General features: G+C 37.6%; 1 protein-coding gene across 1 annotated transcript in view; it reads left to right on the top strand.

The window, feature by feature from the left end:
* The window catches only part of cps1 (carbamoyl-phosphate synthase 1, mitochondrial), an 86,273-nt gene extending 76,835 nt beyond the window's left edge, over positions 1–9,438 (top strand). Inside the window, exons 33-38 of the mRNA XM_038308172.1 lie at positions 783–857; positions 1,016–1,114; positions 2,449–2,508; positions 2,630–2,742; positions 7,745–7,874; positions 7,972–9,438. Of these exons, the coding sequence (XP_038164100.1) occupies positions 783–857; positions 1,016–1,114; positions 2,449–2,508; positions 2,630–2,742; positions 7,745–7,874; positions 7,972–8,085 (591 nt within the window). The 3' untranslated portion in view covers positions 8,086–9,438. The remainder of the gene's footprint in view (positions 1–782; positions 858–1,015; positions 1,115–2,448; positions 2,509–2,629; positions 2,743–7,744; positions 7,875–7,971) is intronic.
* Positions 9,439–23,720: the final 14,282 nt, after the last annotated feature.

The following is a 23,720-nucleotide window of genomic DNA, read 5'->3' as shown; positions in this document are numbered from 1 at the left end:
TAATTGGAACAAATGAGCCTCTAAATCATTGGGATCGTCAGAACAAGCGGTTATTGGTCTATCATTTAATACAGCCCCCACTTTATATAAAACTGTGCGCAAGCCTTTCTCATCTACCCCTTGTTGTTTTGTGATGGAATAAAATACTCTCTTTATATCCCATACCATTTCCATGCATCTCCGCGATGGGCTTCATATTGAGGGTAAAAAGTCCACTTTAAGCTGTCTAGAGAGAAACATTTTTGGGTTTTGCTTCGATTCAGTTCCAACATGGCTTGCTTTTACTCATGATTAAAGCTGAAAAATTGGTTCTGTTGTCAGTTTAACATTAGCCTTTTAACGTTGATATCATAAAATAAATAAAAGCTCTCTTCATTTTACCCGGTGGCCATGATTGACAACTTTCACTTATTTTCAAAATTCAACAGAAGCTCCTTGAAAGGAAGCAGCCTTTTAAAGTGACATTCATACAACCACACACACATTACATTCTACAAGTTGAAACAGCAAGACAGATCTAGAATGAATTGATGATTTTATAGAAGTTTAAGATTTAAAAAGGATATCTTTTTTCTTTGTCTGTCTTCCGAAATTGTTGTTTTTTAGAGGAAGTTTAGATAAAAAAAGTGAACTTGTATTGCCTTTTGTATTCTTGTAGACTGCTTCATATATATATCTGAACAACCAATTTAAAATGATACACTGTATTTCAAAAGCAGCAATCAACTGACTCATAATGGAACATCCTATTCCCTCAAATTGAACGTTTCTGCTTTTTCTAGGCACCAATGTTTTCTTGGCCACGACTAAGGGATGCAGACCCTGTTCTCCGCTGTGAGATGGCTTCCACTGGAGAAGTAAGCTTGCTGCTGTTATACAGTCTCATTCAACTGTTTTTGTTTGTTGTTTTTTTTCAGCTTTTGGTAAAACTCTTTCATGTCTAATTACAAGGACACATTTCAGGATTCAATACTTCTAACAGTTTGGAAATGTTTTCATTACTGTCTTTATCTAGGTAGCTTGTTTTGGACCAAACATTTATTCAGCTTTCCTGAAGGCCATCCTCTCCACAGGATTTAAGCTTCCACAGAAGGGCATCTTGATTGGGATTCAGGTAACAATTCAGCCACCTACAGGTCAACATTCAACTTGCTCCTTTTTTTCTTTTTGTTTTTGCTCGGCACAAGACATCAAAACCAAGGTGTAGAATAAAGAGGCAGTCCAAATCTTTCAGGAATATCAGCCTCTTTATAATGTCATCTTGCCATTTCTCAGCTTCTTCATAAAATACTAATATAACTTAAATGTATGACTGGCTCCAAATTTGGAATAAATTCTACTGAGATACTGTCTAAAACTTAAAACACAAAAGATAACTAACATGATTTGAATTAAACATATTTTTGATACATAAAAAGATAATTCTGTGGTTTTCAAGCTCTAATATGTTAGGCTGATATATAAGACACTGCAGAGGACCTGCTGTTACCTTACGTAAAAAAAAAAAACTTTAGAAAAGTGGCAAAAATTAAAATAGCATGTCATTTACAGATAGTGTACAGAAATGCATGTATTCTGTCATGCACTGATAAAGAATATCATGAAACTAAAACTTGTTTGCATCCTCATATAAAACACAACAAAATTCCTTTGCTGGCTTGGAATCATTTGAAGGCAAAAAAAAGTATCACACTGGATATAGGTATTTCATTTGATAATATTGAACAACTCCCAGGCATTTTGGACATTTCTTCTGTAATAACAATAACATTTGATGGAGGTAAATTGAGTGTATTTATTAATTTTTTTCAGAATATTGAAGAAAAAAAAATCAATAATAAGTTTGATAGGTGTTTAAATAACCACTGTTTGGAAGTTCAGTGAAGTTCAGTGATCTGGTTGTTAGCAACCAGAAGTTAAACTGTTAAACTAGTTAAACTATCATTAGTCGAGAATGGACGTGTTTAATAAATCAAAAACACTCTTTCCAAGGGGAACATGTACAGCAGAGCTAAATGACTGGCACTCCTGTAAATAAGCCTTTTAATAAATGTATATATTTTTTTTTTTGCATAAATATAATTCCATATTGAAAAAAAGTGCTTCATGAAAAACCTTTATTGTGTTTTGGACATTTAATCACAAAAACTGAACTAAACAATCCAGTTCAAATAAATAGCTAGCCACATGTTCTGCTACACCAAGAATTTGTGTGAAAAAAAAAAAGACCAAGGTTTTTACTAGAAAATTACTTACTACATCTCAACATATATTATTTATACAGTGTGAATGTGTAATTGGCTAAATGTTAAAGATTTATTTAAAGTTAAAGAGAACTTCAGTTAAGGGCAACAAACTTCTGATACTCATCATCTCGGAGCTTATTTGATTTTGTACTATTCTTCCATATATAAAATTTTTTTTCTTTTTAATATTGTCCCCTTCCAGCAATCTTTCCGACCAAATTTCCTTGCTACAGCACATCAGCTGAAAGAAGAAGGCTTCAAGGTGAGGGCTGAAAGTAAGACATTGGATGAGACATCTCATGAAAGTCAAATCTATGTAACTGATTGAAAACTAGTTAATTTAGAGTTTTAAATAAAGTAAATGTGTTTATTTTTCCATCCAGCTCTATGCTACTGAAGCTACCTCAGCCTGGTTGTGTGCCAATGACGTAAATGCCATTCCAGTGGCTTGGCCCTCTGAAAAAGAAGAAAACACAACATTGCCAAGTATAAAAAGGTTGGCAGGTTTTTGTTATTCATTTTAAATTTTTATTCATGCAAAAAACTAATACCCCTTTTAGAAACCTAAACCCAAATAAATAGTCTATATATTGTAAAATTAGTACCTTTAATAAGTTGTGCAAAGGATCTGCTAGATATGTTAAAAAAGGCTTAAAAATAATGTTATATTCCAAAACTATATAATCTCACAACAAAATAAAAACACGGAACCTGTTTTTTTACACACAACTTATATTTAAGTAGTCATATTATTTTATTACAAAGAAGAAAAAAAACAACAACAAAAAATAGTTGTTTTTTTTTGTTTTTTTTATTCAAGGTATATATCCCTATTGTCAATACTTTGAATCCCATACCTTGTAGTAATGCTGTTTTGCAACACTTGAAGTAGGTTTTTGCTATAACATCTTTGCAGGTTTGAGCAAAAAGAGAGAGAGAGTAAATGTGTTTATCTTTTAAGATTAGATCTTTTAAGATCTAACTGGTTCTCTTTTCTATTAGCTAATTATGCTGATAAATAAAGATTTACGTTTTCAAGTCCAGTCCAATATTCTAATCCTTAAAAAAAATACTTCTTCTTTGTTAGGCTTTTACACATTTTGATCAGGGTAACAAGTAAATGTTGCAACATTGCATAAACAATGATTCAGAACCTGTAATTAGCAAACAATATGGCATAGGGATCTAAAGCCATAACATTTAATCACTCTAACAGACAAAACAATAGAAATATTAATTACAGATCCATATGATTTATGTCAAGCCAAATTCATAATAGGAATGCAACTGTCTTAATCCATCCATCTGTGTTCTCTCGCTTATTTAGTCAGGACCATGGTGGGGCTGTTGCCTATCTCCAGCAGTGTATGGGCAAATGGGGGGGTACACCCTGGACAGGTCATTAAGTCTTTCACAGGGCAACACACAAAGACAAGCAACCATGCACACAAAATTCAATTCAATTCAAAAATACTTTATTAATCTCAAAGGGAAATTAAATGTTGCAGTTACTCATACATTATTTTTTTAAACAGGTGTTGATAGCTGTAGGCTGGAAAGATGTTCTGTAGCAGCCTGTCTTTCACCAGATCTGGAGAAGCCTCTTACTGAATATACTCAGCTGTTTTTCACAAATCTTCTAAGGTGGATGCTCGCTGTTATCCATAATTTAACTTTATGAAGAATCCTTCTTTGTGAAATAATCTCCAGAGGATCTATAGCAGTTCGTATAATAGAACTGGCCTTCTTCATTAGCTTGTTGAGTTTTTTTAAGTCAATAGCTCTAATGCTGTTACCCCAGCATAGCATGGAAGAAGAGATCACACTTTCCACAACAGACTTAAAGAAGATATATAGCATCTTGCTGCAAACACTGAAGGACCTAAGCTTCCTTAGGAAGTACAATCTGCTCTGTCCCTTCTTGTAGATGGCTTCCCAGTTGTGTCTGCAGTCAAGCTTATTGTCCAAGTGAACTCCTCAACCATCTACAATTCTTCTCCCATAATGTATAGGTTTAAACTTGTTCCTGTTTGCTCTGAAAGCTTCAATCATCTCCCTTTTTTTGTGGACATTTAGGATCAAATGATTGTTTCCACACCCTGCCACAAAGTGGTGCAACAGTGCTGTACTCCACTTCTTGTCCATCTTTGATGTATCCAATGATTACAGAGTCATCTGAGTATTTCTGCAGATGACAGGACTCTATCTGGTACTGGAAGTCAGACATTTACAGAGTAAAAAGAAATGCAGAGAGTACGTTCCTATTTTGTCAGGTAGTCTTTGATCCAGGCGTTTATTGACTCAGAAGGAGGCTTCTGAGTCAGGATGAATTGTATTAAATAAACTGGAGAAATTAAGAACTTGATCCTCGCAGTACTGCATGACTTGTCCAAATGACAGTGAGTTTGTTGAAGTAGGTGTATGATAGCATCATCAATTCCAACTCCACAGCGATAAGCAAACTTCAGGGGGTCTTGATAGTTGCTTGTTTGCTTCCTGAGGTGGCCCAACAGAAGTGTCTCCAGGACCTTCAGGATACAGGATGTCAGGATAACTGGTCTATAGTCACTGGGGACTGTTGGCAGAGTCTTCCTTGGCTGTGGAACAAGGCAGGAGGTCCTCCACATCACTGGAAATGTCTCCAGAGTCAGACTAATGTTAAAGAGGTGCTGTAGAATCACACAGAACTGCTCTGCAGAGGGGAACACCATCTTCTGATTAGGTAGATAACAAACTAATAGAAGCAAGAGAGTCAATGGCAGAGGAGGGCAGGATGTCCTTGTGACTGTGGGCAGGAGAAAAAGATGCTGAGCTTGTTCCTGAACTGAATCTGTTGAAGAATGTATTCAGTTCATTGGCTCTGTCCAGAATTCCATCTGTCGGATCATCCTGCTTGAAGTCTGTGATCTTCTTCATCCCTGACCACACATGTCTGATGTTTTTCTACTTTAGCTTGTTTTCCAGCCCTTTCCTATATGCCTCCTTGCTTTCTCTTATCTTGATCTTAAGTTATTTCTGTATACTTTTTATTAATTCCCTGTCTCCCTTCTTAAAGATTTGCCTTTTCTTGTAGAGCAAAGCTTCAGAGCCCGTGTGATCCATGTTTTATTATTTGGGAAGCATTTCATTGTTCTGGTAGGGATAGTGTTAGCTACACAGAAGTTTATGTAGTCAGTCACACACTCAGTCATTCCATTGAATTTCCTCACCACAGTGCATCCCAGTCTGTAGCCTCAAAAGAACCTTGCAGGGCTTCTTCAGCTTCCTTTGATTATCGTCTTACAGTTCTTTATAATGCAGATGATCTGATTTCCCAAGAGTAGATCTTATTTGATAGATGATGTAGGATTCCTTGACATTTGCATAAAACAAGTCCAATGTTTTTTTTTTCTCTGGTGCAGCAGCTGACAAACTGCTGGAGTGTTGGCAGTGTGAGTGAGACGCAATTAAAATAACCAGTTATTTTCACCAATGCATTTGGCTGTTGTGTCTCAAGCTTAGCAACAATGGAACTGATCATATCTCATTCAGTGTCAGCAACGTCAGAAGGTGGAATATAAACAGTTCCTAAAAAAAACACTGCTGAAATCTCTAGGCAAATAATATGACCAAAAACCATTGTCCTGGATGACACCATGTGTTGTTAAACACTGGCAGCCCACCTCCTTTGAAGTTCCCAGTCTTCTTTAAATTTCTGTCTGCTTGTATGGTGAAAAAGTGTGACAGAGAGATGCTTGAGTCCAAAATGTGATAATGTTGCATTGCCAATATTCTGGCTGGGTCCTTGCTAGGGTTTGGAATTCTTCTAACTCGTTTCCTAAAGATCTCAAATTGCCCATTATGATTGATGGAAGAGATGGTTTAAATTTCTTCTTCCTCACTCTTCTCCTTGCTCCTGCTCGGCATCCCTGGGTGCCTCCTTTTCAAATTAGTATGTCCTTGAGAAAGTGGTTGAAATATTATTTCAACTTTATAGATCTTAAAGAGCTTCTCCTGGGTGTAAAAAAATCAACTTGCTATGATTGCTGTGGTTAACTATCATAACAAGAGGACAAAACTATCAGTGAAAATTCATCCAGTGTCACAGCATTCATCAACAGAGGCAAAAAAAAATCAGAAAAAGGAACTCTGATCCACAAATGGAAGAATTCAACTTCACTTAAAAAAGAATATCAGAGTCAAGCTATCAGAGCAACTCCAACATGCAGCAACCTTAAGCAGCGCAATTCTAGAATTTTGAGCAAATTTGATGCCAAATAACCTACAGGTATGTTTTTGGACTGTAGGAGGAAGCCAGAGTACCAGGAGTGAACCCACGCATGCACGGGGAGAATATGCAAACTCCATGCAGAAAGACCTTTGGCTGGGAATCAAACCAAGAACCCTCTTGCTGCACAGCAACAGTGCTACAAACTGCAGCAATGTCCTGCCCATGTCTAAATCAGTATATGTAAATAGTATTTCAGCTATAAAAATCTAATTATATTCTTTCTGCGTTACTTTAGTTTTAAAGAAATTGCCATTTCTGTTTTGCAGTTTTTCACTGTATTAGAGCTACAAATATATTTAAAAGTAGTATTTTAAAAGACTGACTTGCTCATTATATAAAAACAAAAATATGTCTCTTAAAGCAAAACTTTTCCATGCTTGGTATTAGGGGAAAGAATATTAACAAGCTTTTTCATGCCTTTTAGTTGTATTGTTTGCTTTGTTTTGTTTCTCTTTCTTTTCTTAGTAGTTAATCCAATGAGATCAAGCATTGGGTCACCTTGACTTGCCAAATTCTGATATTTCCTCTCTATTGTTTATTGGTTGACCTTGGACCCGTGTACAGTAGAATCTCTGAGAACAAGTAATCTTCAGTCAGCTTTCTTTTCCCAGTGTTCTTGTAGTCCCTGGAAATAATATTGTATAAAACGTTTGCATTATTTCACATAAAGAGAAAGTATATCAGTCTTATACAGTAAAGATATATCACTAAATTTATATATTATTCAAATGTCAACCAAAGTTTAACACTGTTGACTAATCCAGCACAGCCCAATTTGAGTTTGATGTTATATAATGCAATATATTTGGATATAGTTATAGTTAAATTTCAACAAAATCAGACTAGTTTATGTATTTTTTATATCATTTAACTGACATCAAAGTCCTTTCCCTCTGATTTTTTTTTCCAAAACTGAATTTTAATATTAAAAGTACTTACAAATGTAGTATGTAGTTTTAGAAAAGGTCTTCTATGTCTCGTACATTAGAATGACGTATCTTTCCAGTGCAAAGCTTTGAAAACTGATGCATGCATCTAATCAAAAAACTGCATCCTGTCAGAACACCGATGTACTCGCATCCTACACATGTCCACGAATAACAAATCGATTAAATTACATTAATCTCATAAGCATACTTTTTGCTAAAGTTTAAATTAGTGTTTTGCTTTTTGTGTTTTTTTAAATACATTTAGCTATTTCTAAAAGTTTTTTTGCATGCATCTACAGATTGATAAGTGAGGGCCATATTGACCTGGTTGTCAATTTGCCCAATAACAACACACGCCATCTGCACGATAACTTCCTGATACGAAGAATGGCAGTTGACCATGGTGTTCCCCTCATTACAAATTTTCAGGTCAGTTTAATGGATTTAACCACAGAATGGAAATTTTAAAAATTTGGTTGGTTTTGTCTCATGGTATTCAAGGAATTACACTTTTTTTGTTTTATAGGTGGTGAAGTTGTTCGCTGAAGCCATTGGTTATGCAGGTGATCTTGACACAACAAGCCTGTTTCATTACCGACAGAAGAAAGGCCAACGAAAACAAGCCAGTCACAAAGGATAGATTTGCCTTCTCATCTTATAAATACTTTAAAATATATAGACAGTGGTGTCAAAAGTACACACATTTGTTTCTTCAGTAGAAGTATAGATACTGCAGTTGAAAAACAGTCAATCAACTTAACCTCTTTACTCAAGTAAAAGTGAAAAAGTTTTTTTTAGTTTAGTTAGTTTTTTAAGTCAAATTTTCACTAATGCTTTCAGAATGCCTGAAAGTTAAAATTTAGAAACACGCTCAAACAGACTTTAGGCCTACAGACATTTTTAAGAAAAGGCCATCATTGCTTTTTAATTCTACACTTGTTACTATGAAAGAAATATTGGTGGATAAAGTGTTTATCTAATTTTTTTTTATCAAAAACTCCTTTCTTTTTTTAAAGGAAGTCAAATATCAAGGTTGAGTAATATACTGTGCTATTTTTTATTTTTTTTTTGTTGTTAAACATGGCACTCCACAAGCTAGTAAGGCAAATTAATTCAGTTCATAGAGGTATAAACAAATATTCAATCAAGCACATGATTCATTCATAGATGCCTCTCTAGGATGTATGAATCTGGACGTCATTCAAGAACAAAATATTAACCACTCAAGTCTTAAAGGTGCATATTTTTCCTCTTGTGTTTTGGCTAAAGTATTTTATTAAGCATTTTGGTTTAAGACTTAAATGTAATTCTACTTTACATATTATTTTAATATCCTATCTGAGCTTTTAATATAATTGTTCAAATGTTAGCTTTATATTTGATTGTGTATTATTGTTTCACACTAACACAGTCATTTGATTTTGAGGACAAACTGACATTAATATTTAGGGGTGGACTGTATACATAATATTTGTTATACCCTTTCTTTAAGTTTTTTTGTGTGTGTTGTAACCAAACACAAAACACATTTAACTTAAGACTATAACCTTCTGATAACCTTACCTATTTTTTATTTTTTCACTCTGAGGTATACACTTTCCTTTATCAACAAATGTCTGTCACAGGCTTAAATCTCTGTATTTAAACACTTATAAAATAGATGTCCTTTGCATATTAGATCTAATGACTTTCTGAAGTTCACCTGTATGAATGAAGTTGAATTAAAGATGAATCACGATTTATACAAAGAAGTCGCTACTATTTTGTTATTCCATTAATATCTTATTTCTTATATATCCATCCGCTATTTGGTTTTGAAAAATTATACTTTATCCAACAGATTGTGAATTCAACAGGTACTACTTTACTACAAATAAAAATAATAACCACTTTTCTATTTTCATTATGAGTTTACAGGTACTGTAATAGGAATGTGACAGAAAATCTCCCTTTTGTGTCTGTTTGTCAAAATATTTGTTAATAATAAAAGGCTGATCAACAGTGGCATCCCTAATGACTGAAGATCATTGTCTGTGTGGTAATGACTGGGATTTTCTGCAGCCCAGTACTGCAGTTCACAATGCCTGACAAAGGACTTCTTCCAGCAAAATATGCATTTTTTACATGTTTTCTTTTTTTCTCCTGATCTAACTCCAATCTAAAACCCGTTTGGGTTGAATGATAAGGAAAGTTTAAAAATGGACATCAGTTCCAGACAGCGCATGCCCTCAGTGAAACCATCTTCACCACTTTGAGTAATATTTCCTCTAGCATCCTTTAAACTGTAATTTAATAAAATAGAAAGTAATCTGAGTGCACAGATAGGAGATCATGCACACAGATTGGAAATTTAAACTGCACAGTTTAGTAAAGCATTAGCATACATTTCCAACAGCCTTTTTTCACTCACAGACATTGGATGGGCTCAACTTTGAATTCAGTAACTGAATCAGTCAGCCTTTAAATATATTCTGATGTATGCACATTACATTTACCTGTATTTATATCTCTATGAGTACATCACAACTATTTTCTTATAATTAGAAGATTTAAGCTCATTTTGAGGTTATCATAATGCAGATGTCTGAGAAACACATTTAGGAAAGTTTCATTGTAGCCTCAATACAGTATGTCTTCCTTGTCTTCAGTGTTTTGTGTAGCCTTGTTCAAAATCTAAACACATTACACATTCAGTTTCACACAGCCCTCAATTCAAAATGTGATCCCTTACAGCAACAGAACTTCCCGAGCCTAAAGTAAGCCCAACAATATTTCCATTATCTGACCCTAAAACTGGATGTTCTTGTCATAAAAATGGCATAAGTTATATTCTGTAATATTATATATATTATATTTCTGTTGCTAGTCTTAGTGTCACTGAAGGTCTCTAAACAGCTGAGGTTTTAAAAAATATATATTATTTTGGTTTTAAATTTGTGAGAATCTCCTTGACAAAGAGGATGGTGGCATATGAGGGTGACTAGCCAATGCATGATTTATTAATCAGCTTGTCTATTTTAGCTGAAGTTACATTACTGCATTCCTGTATGGATGGAAAATATATTAGGCTAAAATGCTACAGGAAGCTGCATGGCAAATGTTGTGATGGTATTTTTTTTTCTAAAACACATTCATATTCATCTCTCCATCTTGCACAGACAACAATAACTCTTGTTTTATACTGTTTGTGTTATAAAAACATCACAAAATGTTTTATGAATCATTAAGGCAAACCGATAGAGAAAATATTTTTACATTTACACATGATACTGCAAAGGTCTTTATGATCTGATTAACAACTTCCTATACTGTAGGTCTGAAATCCAGATCAGTAGAAACCTTGCAATTGAAAAATGGTTTTCTATAATTGCAGGAGAAAACACTGTGCAGATGGCTACATTTTTGTTGTTGTTTTATTTTATACTTACATAAAAGATTTTTGTTTCTCAAAGCTTCTAAGAAATACTGCACCACATGCTTCTTCTCAAACAGACAAAACAATCAAGCCCCGCATAAGCACAAATATCATTTTTCCAATTCCTGTTTCGTTGAACTAATTTTACCTGAGTAGCCCAGGGCCATCATCAGAGTCATGATTTACTGCAGGCATAGTTACTAAGCAACAGGGCTGCACACAGTGCTCCTTGCTAACAACACCACACTGATGGAAGCTTATGTCTTGAGCACTGTGTCTCTGATTCCACCTTTTATTAAAGTGTAGTTTGATTAAATCTAATTTTATTCTGTTATTGGGAAACACAGAAAGGTTTTATTATATGTGCTAAATATTGGAAAGCCCCGGTGAATAAAACTAAGTTTTAATGGTGAATAAAAAGGAAAGCACTCCCCACTGTGCCATCACCATCATGCAACCAGTAGCAATCCTGCAAGTCTTTATAAATAAGAAAACAAGAATTAACCTATGAAAGGCATAATGATAGCATATCGAAAGGTATTTGAGGAGCTTTTTGTTGATTTTCCGGTGCATTGAACTTTGCTTGACTGGGAGATTTTTACTTCATTCGACTTTGCTTGGTGAGAAGACGTGTCTGTTCTTGCCATAACATTAGGATGGTTTATGTGTGTGCTACTTGGTTGAAACAAAAACTAAATAAAAAGCCAGTTGTGTGAATTGTATATAGGCATGAACATAATTCAACCTGAAGAGACTCACACTTAGAAAAACAGCAATTAAAAAGTTTTAACAGTGATTTATCCTCAGACACCAGCAGACCAGGTTGAATGCAGTTGTGTGTAGGACAGGTACTGTAGGTCTAGGTTAGATTTATCTATCCCCCTGGAGAAGGAGTGTTGAAGGTTTGTTGTTCAGTGAGAAGCAACAATGTCCCAGATAGTGATTGGCTTTAATGAAGATGGGGAGCTGCACTGATAGGCTGGAAAAAAGGCTCACGATAAGGATGTGTTGCAGGTAAGAGTTTCCCAGATTCAATTTTCTCTGCAGCTTCATTCAGGAAGTAAAAAATAATCAAAGATATTAATTTTATTATGCATTATATTGTTTTCCTTTTTTTCTGAATAGACAACAAAATGCAGTGATTGATTGTAAAAACTAGTAATGGGTAAGCAAATTAAAATTTTTAGAATTATTATTTTTTTTTTATATGTTTGGGTTTAGGTATTTTTTAGGTATTACTTCACATGGGTTAGGGTTAGGGTTAGGGTTATACATGCAAGTTCAACTACAGGTCATATATATACACACACACACACACACACACACATATATATATATATATATATATATATATATATATATATATATATATATATATATATATATATATATATATATATATATATATATATATATATATATATATATACCCCTGAAACAATACAGCACATAACAGCGGGGTGTAAAATGCAGGCAGGGAGTGCATACATGGAACGCCACAACCAGGTAGCTGTCATAGTGTACAGGAACATCTGCCATGAGTATGGGCTGGAAGTCCCAAGGTCAAAATGGAAGACACCTCCTAAGGTAGTTGAGAATGACCGAGCTAAGATCCTATGGGACTTCAAGATCCAGACTGACAAACAGGTGATGGCTAACCAACCAGACATCGTGTTGATCGACAAACAGCAGAAGAAGGCAGTAGTGATAGATGTGGCAATCCCAAGCGACAGCAACATCAAGAAGAAAGAACACGAGAAGCTTGAGAAATACCAAGGACTGAAGGAGGAGCTAGAAAAGATGTGGAAAGTAAGAGCAGCAGTGGTGCCAGTGGTAATTGGAGCACTGGGGGCTGTGACCCCCAAACTGGGAGAGTGGCTACAGCAGATTCCAGGTAAAACATCAGAGGTCTCTGTCCAGAAGAGCGCAGTCCTAGGAACAGCTAAGATACTGCGCAGAACCCTCAAACTCCCAGGCCTCTGGTAGAGGACCCGAGCTTGAGGATGACACATACCACCCCACGAGGGGTGAGAAAACAGTTTTTTTTTTATATATATATATATATATATATATATATGTGTGTGTGTCCTTAAGTAGGTTACAGGTTTAGAGTAGAGCAGACAATTTATTATTCAGTGGCTTTGACAGTATATCAGACACTATTCTAGCACCACTATTGTGCAGGGCTATAGACCCAGAAATTGGTAAAAAAAAATGAATAAAAATAAAAAATAAATTACATATGTTTATTATAAAGGACCTGACCCAGAAATTCCAAAGGTAAGAATGCTAACATATTTGATTTAAAAAAAAAAAGGCCACTCGGTTACTAAATCAATGTTTTTTTAATTATATAATCTGACTGATGGAAAACTTATGAGAAAAAATACTGCATTTTAACAATAAATATGAAATTCAACAAGAAAAAAGTCAACTTTTCCTTTTCTTTTGCACAAAATGTATAAACCAATATGTACAGCAGGTAGGGTATATGGACAGAAAAAAAATACTGTACTTATAAGTTTGAGCAGTTTTGATTCCAATACATTCCTACATTTACAGGTTGTAAATTGGCTATACAGGGAAAAATATTCATTTAAAACAGAGCTGTTTTTGCTCAATATAAGGTTAAACAGCCGAATTTTAAGTTGAATTTACCCTAAGAATGACCAAATGTTATATGGGCAAACATTTCTTCAGTTTTACCATATTCTACTCAGGCAATTATAGCTATAAAGAGAAAAGTTGTAATTATAAAATATTCAATTTATTTATACAAATAATACAATATTCAAGATATTTCTATATAAGGAAAACCAGCTGACTGTGAGGAGACTCTGAAATCCCTAACACTAAGCATCCATGTAGTGACAATGAAGAGCAAAACTCCCTTTTAACAAGAAGAAACCTCTAGCAGAACCAGGCTCAGTTTGAGCGGCCATCTGCTGAGGCCAACTGGGGTTAAAGGAGACAGAAGCAGATGAAAACATTAACGAAATGTTATTTGGCGCTCGGGCCTGGCAGAAGACTTTGATGCTGTAAATCAACGTAAGTTTGGATGAGTAACCTAGAAAAAGATTAGAATAGTCTTCACTCAGGGCCTGGACACGTGGTGGAATAAGCCAGAGGGTAAGTGGGACTGAGAATGAGGGAGGAGACGGGGTGGAGGTGGGTGAAAGTTTGTGCATGAAGGAGAGAGAATCTGGGCCAGGAGCTAAATGAAGGGGATCCTACAAGATGATTGGCTTTGGAAAAGGTGCAGCCCCCGATTGATTTGCTGGAGCTGAATGAGGGACTACATATGGGGTTCAGGTGAAGCTGAATAGTCCTTCAGATTTAATTCACAATTAAGCTTAATTACCTAACTAAGAGCAGCAGTATTGTCATATTGTTATTTAAGTAAGGATAGGGTGCAGAAAAACTAATTCTAAAATTATTTTTGTTCTTTTTCAAGAAAATAGTACTTTACCCTCAGATAAACAGAATCGTGATATTCAGTAATTGCTTTCAGAAAGATATGTTAAACATATTGGTCAAAAACAGTTGTTGAAAACTAAAGTCAGTCTCAGCAACAATAACACCACAGGCAAACCTTGAGTGTTTTCTCATAAAAAAATTAAAACAAAAAACCCCTCCAAAACCTGCTGAAATCAAAGAGAATAACTATCACTGTCCCTTTGTTCCTTTTTTAAAGAGGAATGAGGACATGTAGTCTGAGCAGTTATGACCAGAAATGCTAAATAATGCACTGTTTCACCACATAACTCCTCTGGTTGGCATGAAGGGAGAGAGACCCGCTGCTTTTCATTCGTGAAAAAAAATAAACCTGGCTAATTGACATGGGTTTTTCATGCTGCTCTGAATTAATAATTTATGGAGGTGATGAGCAAGTAGGGCTTAAAAGACAGAGCATCTCTGTGGGATGAGTCACATTGTAGCTGGAGGCCTAAAGACATGTGCACCAATGTTGTTAAAAACTAGCACAGATGTTTTGATGACTTAGTTAAATTTTTTGGGAAAATGCATATTGTGTCAGGTTTAATTTCAGCATGATAAAAAAAAAAAATATTTGTTTTATTTTGTAATACACCAAGCTTTCTCTTTATCCTCCATGACACTGTGATGTGTTTTAAAAATATGAAGAGTAAGCTGTATTATGTTTAACTGCAGTAAAATTAGGGTTATATGACTTTCTTTTGATAGCTATAACATTGTTTCGAGCATTCAAAAAAGCTCCAAATTCAACTGCTCTGTGTGTTATTTGTCAAAGAAAACCATAAAAAAGTACCTTTAAAACAACCTTTAACTTGCACACTTAAACTTTATTGAATTTTGATAAAATTTTTGAAGTGGAAAAACTTGGAGCCTTGGCATATATTTGTTATCAGCTCCCTTTATACTGACACCCCAAACCAAAATATAAAAGGATTAATATGTCTGAACAAGATTCACTGGGACTAAGTTATGAATGGATAGTGGAAGAAGTTTGTTCTAAAAGGAACAACATTCTCCATTTTTAGACAGATTTCATCAGTCTTCCGTACTAATTACTCTAACATTGAATTACATCAAATTCCCTAACTTGAAAGCTTGCTTGATGAGTCCACATTCAAACTACTTCCTTGTTAGCACACAATTAGTAATACTTTGTAAAAGAAATACAGTGATAGCATATTCCCCTTTGTCATGTTCTACCTCAGGCTTCAAGGGAGGACTTAAAGTGCTTTAAAGAGCGCATTTGGCAATTCACATAAAAAAACAACTTCCACTGAGCTCAATCACAGCTCTTGTTTAACAAGATGGGTAAAAGCAATTAAATGTCAAGGAGGAGTGTTGTTAGTATTCTGTTGATGTAGAAGAGATTTCCCTGAACACGGCGTGAAGGCTATAACTGAAGCTTTGTCCAGAATTACAAAGATCCACAACAAGCTCTCCCCACACCTGGGCAGACTGAGAAAACCTGTAGTCTGCTAAAACTCCAGATGAAGCTCTGAAATATACTGTGGGGAGGAGTTCTGCTCACATTATAATTGAAATTATGCTTGCAAAATTCCAACCATTTGGCAGCATAGCATGGGTTCATTTATACGTTAAGCAGCCAAAGCAATTATAGAGCAACTCAAAAAGAATTTACACTTAGAGTTTTATAACTAGATTATTACTGCTTTGTAAATGTATTTTTCTTGTAGCGTGTTTGACAAGCCATTATTTTTATAATCTTTTCTTATTGATAACATTTTTCTATTTAACATCATATCCTCTGGGACTGGCATTTATCACCATGGGAATTCCTAGAAGTCTGATACCCCTATAGTTGGAACAATTCAATTAAAAAATACTTTATTAATCCCAAAGGGAAATTAAATGTTGCAGTAACTGATATGTTATATTATGCAGGGGATCCACCACCCCAGGATGCCAGTCCAGTGGCACTATTCCCAACCATGATAGCCCAAAGACGTAAAGGTTCTCAGGGCTGATCACATCCACCCCTATGTCTTGCCCCTAGTGAGTTTTTTGACGACCCTGGTGACCCTCCCCAGCTGAAGTCATGGCCCGTGCACTCTTCCACCATAAAGAAAAATATAGTCAGCCATGACAAAAATCCCTCTCTCAACTCTCTTTCTGTCTCTGTGTCCAATCCAAACAATTGTTTTACCTGAATAATAAAGTCACATGTAAAACAAGGGACAATAATACCTTAGACCTTTTTTATGCAAACGTTAAAGGTGCCTACACCTCCGTGCCCCTCCCCCCACTAGGACACTAGTGGGGGGAGGGGCACAAGTTTTCAACTCAGGGGACAGTGAATAGCAGCATATAGTTCAGCGAGATCAGGGTGGTAAAGGAGGACTAATGGAAGAAGAGGAAAAATTGGCACAGAACAATGTAAGAGATGTATGGAGGGGTCTCAAGAACATCTTTGGCTTTGGGCACAGAACCATCAGCAGGGCTGCAAACAGTGAGACTAAGTTTGCAGACGAGTTAAACAGATTTTTCACCTGGTTTGACCCCTGTCACGCAAGCCCCCTCCATGTCCACAACTCTTAACATGTCTACAATCCCAAGGCCACCAGTGACCTACCCTCCCCCTCACTGCCACTCTCACCAACTCCTGACCCACTCCCACTCTCTGTTGTGCTTCCCACCCCCGAGTTGGTCCCCACTCTCTGGAAGACCTTCTGTGTGGTACCAGTTCCCAAAACGCTGCACGTCAAGGAACTGTCCCATTTTTGACCAGTCACCCTGACCTCCCACCTGATGAAGACCTTTGAGCGCCTCATCCTAGCTCACCTGTGCACCATGGTGTGCCCCACCCAGGACCCGCTGCAGTTTGCTTTCTGACCTGACATCAAAGTGGAGGATGCAACAGGCACTCACCCACCTGGAGACTACCAGAAGCACAGTGAGAATCGTGTTCTTTGACTTTTCCAGCGCTTTTAACACCATATGACTAGAGCTGCTGAGGGGGATCTGGAAGATACTGGAGTGGACAGACTTCGTCCTGCCTGGACCATTAACTACCTCACTGAACGCCCTCATTACGTGCAGCTGCACGGCTGTCAGTCAGAAGTGGCAGTCTGCAGTACCGAGGTCCCCAGGGCACCGCTCTGTCTCCGCTCCTCTTCACCCTTTACACTTCGGACTTCACCAACAACACGGACAGCTACCCTCACCAGAAGTTCTCCAATGACTTGGCCATTGTAGGCTGTGTCTCTGAGGGGAACAAGCTGGAGTATTGATCGGTCATCACAAACTTTGTGGACTGGTTTGGGAAGAACCACCTGTGTTAACACCAGTAAGACCAAGGGGATGGTGATTGACTTCAGGAGAAGCCCCCCCCCCCCCCCCCCCCCCCCCCCCCCCCCGTGCACCAGGGGCAGGACATAGAAACTGTGGAGAGTTTAAATACCTGGGTGTTCATGTCAATAAGAAACTGAAATGGACTCATAACACCAACGCCCTGTATAAGAATGGCCAGAGCCGCAACCACCTTCTGAGGAGGGTGAGATCCTTTGGATTGAGCAGGCCCCACTTAAAACCTTCTATGACTCTGTTGTGGCCTCAGCCCTCCTCTACACTGTATGCTGAGCACCTGGAAGCGCAGAGCAGGACAGAAAGAGACTGAACAAACTAGTGAGAAAGACAGTTTTGGTCTTAGGCTGCATTCTGGACTCAGTTGAGGAAGTGGCTCAGAGTAGGGTGCTGTCCAAGCTTAAATTCATCATGGACAACACCTTTCACCACCTGCACCAGAGTGTGGACCTGCTACCACAGGTCATTCATTCCTGCTGCCACTAGACTCTACAATGTGACACTACAACAGTAATAACTTGTGCAATATATAACACTGCATGAAAAGTGGGATTTTCGTCAATATACGGCACTGTAGATTGTCGTGGAACTTCAGGTTAGCGGCAGTTTACGGCAATTTGCAGGCTTCGTCGAAAACTCCCGTAAATTGTCAGAAATTGACGTGGAATTTCTTAGGCAGTGTTCCCCCCATGCCTCCCCCCCATGGAATTCTAGGGGAGGCTTTAACATGTAAATGAACATGCTGTGAGCTATACAAATGCAAACCAGGGTTGCAGGGGGGGTTTTACCCCAAGTGACATCTTTCTGAGGAAGAAAATCTCTGATACAAAGAGATCAGGCTTAGTATAGCCTCTCACATTTTAGCTTGAATTGATTTATTTAATTAAAGTATAGAGACCAAAACAGATCTTTAGCCGACAGAGCAATACATTTAGAGCAGTAATTATTTTTTTTAAAATTTGCATTTAAGATAAAAAATAAAATGTTGTCTGTCAATATGCTCAATTCACAATTACTTAAGTGGAAAAGTTTCAAGAAATGATTCTGAGATGATTCACTTTATAACATGGCGCATTATCCTGTTGGAAGTAGCCATCAGAAGATTGGTACACTGTGGTCATAAGGTCCGGCCAGGTCAAGATCCGCAATTGCAATTGCACCAAACAGGAAAAAGAACATCGACAAATTCCGGTTCGTCAAATTAAAATATAGCAGCAACAGATCGGTGACTAGAAATTATAGCACAATTCTTATATATATATATATATATATATATATATATATAAAAAAAAACTAACACCGTTTATTTAAATGATTGGATCCAAACTATTGGTTATTCACCAACGAGGAAGCAGATTTCTCATCTCCATCAAAATATTTATTTTATACCGAGGGACTTAAACTTTAATGAAATCCATTCAAAAGAAACTTCTTATTACAGGAATGAAAAGAGATGCTGAGTTTGGAAGTAGTGAACAAGTTCATTAAAAAAAAAGCAGTTTTGAATTTTCCTTATCCCCGTTACAAAAATCTACAAAAAAATATATATATATTTGGGCAGAAACTGAACATATGCTGGATGATGGTGGGAATTTTTTAATATGTCATATTAAATTAAGCGCTCACAGGGTTCATACAGGAATGAGTGACTCTAATTTAATGCTATTTAAATGCTATTAGAAATGATTTTAATACCATCAACAAGAATCATGTACACAAGTTATTAGTGTACATGAAATATGAAGGAGCTGCAAGCAGAGTTCCATGACTCCTGTATGTATGTAAACACACACACACACACATATATACGTATATATATATCCTCTAGCTTTTTCTCCGCCTGGAGCGATATAATATATCTGACGAAATTGTTTTTATAAGCATTTTTTATTAAAGAATTATAAATGCTTCGATAAACATATTTAAATAATTTTAGTGCCAATTAAGGCCTTGATTTAAAAAAAAAAAAAAAGAATGATTTTTTAATTATTTTTATTGATCCGCGGAAACTCTGGTTCATCTCGCGCATGCTCTGTACGATCTCCAAGAAACTTAGAGCGGCGGGGTCTGGATCCACAATGGAGGATGCTGCTTTGCTTTGTGCAGGCGGTCTGGAGCGTCTGGATTTCGGGGTAAAACTCCTCTTGGACGCGATGGCGACTCTGAATCGAACAAGAAGAACTCAAAGAAGAGATGCTAGCGGTAAATATATGTTCGATTACTGCCTGCTAAGCTAAAAGCAGCCTAGCCTAAGCTACCGGCTAATAGCAGCCTAGCTATTAGCCTATCTAGCCTAGCCTTGCAAGAACAAGCTTTATTAAAGTGTATTTTTTGTGATTACAGGAAGCAGTATGCCGTCTTAACAACTCGGAGACTAATTGCAGGCGCTATGAACCGGAGCAAGGGTAAGATTTAAAGAATATGCTTTCATTCTGCGGTAAAAGGCAATGGATACGGATAGATACCGATCATAGCTTTTACATTTTGTTTTCACAGACTACTGTCGCCTCACAATGAGGCGGTGACCTCCTATTTGCTCGGAGCCATAATCAGCAAGTCCAGATTTGCACGATGTTGATAAAGACGACATTGTGTGTAAGTGACTTGTTTTAATGTTTTCTCCTTCCTTGTTACTGTGACTTGCGTTTGATTTTTTATTTATACCACTCTCATTTAATTGTTTTCCAGCTGCCTGTAAGACGTATTTTCAGACGGTACGCAGGAGCTTCAGATATACGCTGCCAGCCAACACGCTGCGTGCGGAGGCTATCTGCTCGGAGTCGGACCAGAAGAAAGAGGGTAAGACTTTATTTGGTGACTATTTTTCAGGTGCATTAATAGATGTGTTGTGTCCATGCGCAGTGCGCTGATTCATTGTTTTTTTTTTTTCAGCTGCTGAAAGCGAGGCAGAGTGTGCTAACAGATGAGGAAGTGGAACTCTGGAAGGCCGCCTTCCTCGGCGGTGTCTCTGGATGGATTGTACGGTCGCCGCCATTTCGTAGGCCGGATCTCACTGAACTCTGTGTTAAGCTGCAGTCCCGGTTAGAAGCGATGCCGAAGAACAGGGCCACGCACAATAGGCGTCTGCACATCGGACCTGCCTCGGAGGGAATGCTGCCAGTTACCTCCAACCCCGAGGAAGCAAACGGACCGTTCACGGACTTTTAATTTTTAGAAACGCATGTGTTTGGATACGCGTTGTATATAGTTGTGTGTGTTTCAATAAAGCTCTTTCTTTGCATAAACAGCTTCCTGCAAATGTTCATTTCCTGTATAAATTCATTCATGTCCTTGATGGTAGCCTAATAATTGTGTAGTAGTGTAGGATAACATAAATACACAGCATATGAATGAATAAATATATGAATGAATAAATATATATATAGATGAATAAATATATATATGTAAATATATACACTATATTGCCAAAAGTATTTGCTCACCCATCCAAATTATTGGAATCAGGTGTTCCAATCACTTCCATGGCCACAGGTGTATAAATTCAAGCACCTAGGCATGCAGACTGTTTTTACAAACATTTGTGAAAGAATGGGTCGCTCTCAGGAGCTCAGTGAATTCCAGCGTGGAACTGTGATAGGATGCCACCTGTGCAACAAATCCAGTCGTGAAATTTCCTCGCTCCTAAATATTCCACAGTCAACTGTCAGCTGTATTATAAGAAAATGGAAGTGTTTGGGAACGACAGCAACTCAGCCACGAAGTGGTAGGCCACGTAAACTGACGGAGCGGGGTCAGCGGATGCTGAAGCGCATAGTGCGAAGAGGTCGCCAACTTTCTGCAGAGTCAATCACTACAGACCTCCAAACTTCATGTGGCCTTCAGATTAGCTCAAGAACAGTGCGCAGAGAGCTTCATGGAATGGGTTTCCATGGTCGAGCAGCTGCATCCAAGCCATACATCACCAAGTGCAATGCAAAGCGTCGGATGCGGTGGTGTAAAGCACGCCGCCACTGGACTCTAGAGCAGTGGAGACGCGTTCTCTGGAGTGACGAATCGCGCTTCTCCATCTGGCAATCTGATGGACGGGTCTGGGTTTGGCGGTTGCCAGGAGAACGGTACTTGTCTGACTGCATTGTGCCAAGTGTAAAGTTTGGTGGAGGGGGGATTATGGTGTGGGGTTGTTTTTCAGGAGCTGGGCTTGGCCCCTTAGTTCCAGTGAAAGGAACTCTGAATGCTTCAGCATACCAAGACATTTTGGACAATTCCATGCTCCCAACTTTGTGGGAACAGTTTGGAGCTGGCCCCTTCCTCTTCCAACATGACTGTGCACCAGTGCACAAAGCAAGGTCCATAAAGACATGGATGACAGAGTCTGGTGTGGATGAACTTGACTGGCCTGCACAGAGTCCTGACCTCAACCCGATAGAACACCTTTGGGATGAATTAGAGCGGAGACTGAGAGCCAGGCCTTCTCGTCCAACATCAGTGTGCGACCTCACAAATGCGCTTCTGGAAGAATGGTCAAAAATTCCCATAAACACACTCCTAAACCTTGTGGACAGCCTTCCCAGAAGAGTTGAAGCTGTTCTAGCTGCAAAGGGTGGACCGACGTCATATTGAACCCTATGGATTAGGAACGGGATGTCACTTAAGCTCATATGTGAGTCAAGGCAGGTGAGCAAATACTTTTGGCAATATAGTGTATATATATGCCAACCAATCACGAGCGACTTTACTTGTTTAAAAAGAAGTGGTTCCGTCCAATACTCAGTAAGAAAATTAAAGCCTGGCGTGGCCACGTGTGGTTTTGCTGCCAATCACGAGCGATTTCATTTGTTTGAGAATAGTGGTTTCAGCCAATACTGAGATGGTTATTCAAGCCAGACCTGGCCAGCCGCGCGGGTTTGCTGCATTTATATGCTAATTAGGGCCATTAGTACAGCTGATCGCTCTCCACATACGTCACGGTACGTTTTCGACAATTTGTGGCACGACAAACGCGGACAAGCACGGGTTGCAAATTGTCGGAAACTGACGAAAATCAGGCAGATCTGCGGGAGTTTACGGGGGTTTACGGGGACGAAAATCTCACTTTTCATGCAGTGTAATGTGCTATAACTATTTAAAACCCTGAGCAACAACCTGTTTCTTTATATTTGATATCCAGTGCAATAGCTATATATATAAATATCTATCCATATTAAAGGGATAGTTCGGTATTTTTGACATGAATCTGTATGGCATCCTCATCACCAGCGGCATGCAATCACACTGACTTACCCCTGGCAGCGTCCTGTGAGCAGAGTTCTCGTCCAGTTTTGGTCAAGCCGAAAGTAGTCCAGCAGGTTTTTAGGTACAGCGAAATAAAACTTTTCTCTTCCCAAAACATTATGTGTTCAAAAGAGTGATATTTTCGCATCCCAAAAACATTGTAGTTGAAAAAGTCACACGTCGTTATCAATTGGTCCTATTTTCTCTCTGTTCGTATCAGTGCGCGCCGTCATTCAGACAGCGAGCCCAACAACAGCCATGTCTCCCTCCGCGGCGGAGGGAGACATGGGAGACTATCCCTTTAATACTCATTTAAACATCCTGTTTAAAACCCCTGTATAATAATCCTGCTATAAAAAAAGACTTTAGCTGGCATATGTGGATGCACGTATATACCTATGCATCTTTTTCTTCCTTTGGCACCTTCTTCTACTCATTTTGACTATTTGAACTGATGTGACAAGTAAATTTCACTACTGTCAGATCAATAAAGTTTTCAATAAGGTTTCAAATACTATTACCAATTGGAACCTTGTGGCAACAGCCATAATGGTTTGCTGGAGAAAGCTAAAGTGTTGGGCTATAATCTTGCTCTGAGAGATAGATTCCCAGAGTTTATTGGAAAAACAGGACAAAAAAAAACAAAAAATACTATTAAAACCTAAGACAAACAATGTATATGTATATATATATATATATATATATATATATATATATATATATATATATATATATATATATATATATATATATATATATATATATATATATATGAAAAGCTGAGGGCGAAGTAGTAGAAATGGAGTGCCTGA

Source organism: Cyprinodon tularosa, unplaced genomic scaffold (genome assembly GCF_016077235.1).
Source record: "Cyprinodon tularosa strain WSP-4 unplaced genomic scaffold, ASM1607723v1 ctg630, whole genome shotgun sequence".
Lineage (NCBI taxonomy): Eukaryota > Metazoa > Chordata > Actinopteri > Cyprinodontiformes > Cyprinodontidae > Cyprinodon > Cyprinodon tularosa.
Note: the sequence above shows the minus strand (reverse complement) of the source record. Positions and strands in the feature narration are given on the sequence as shown.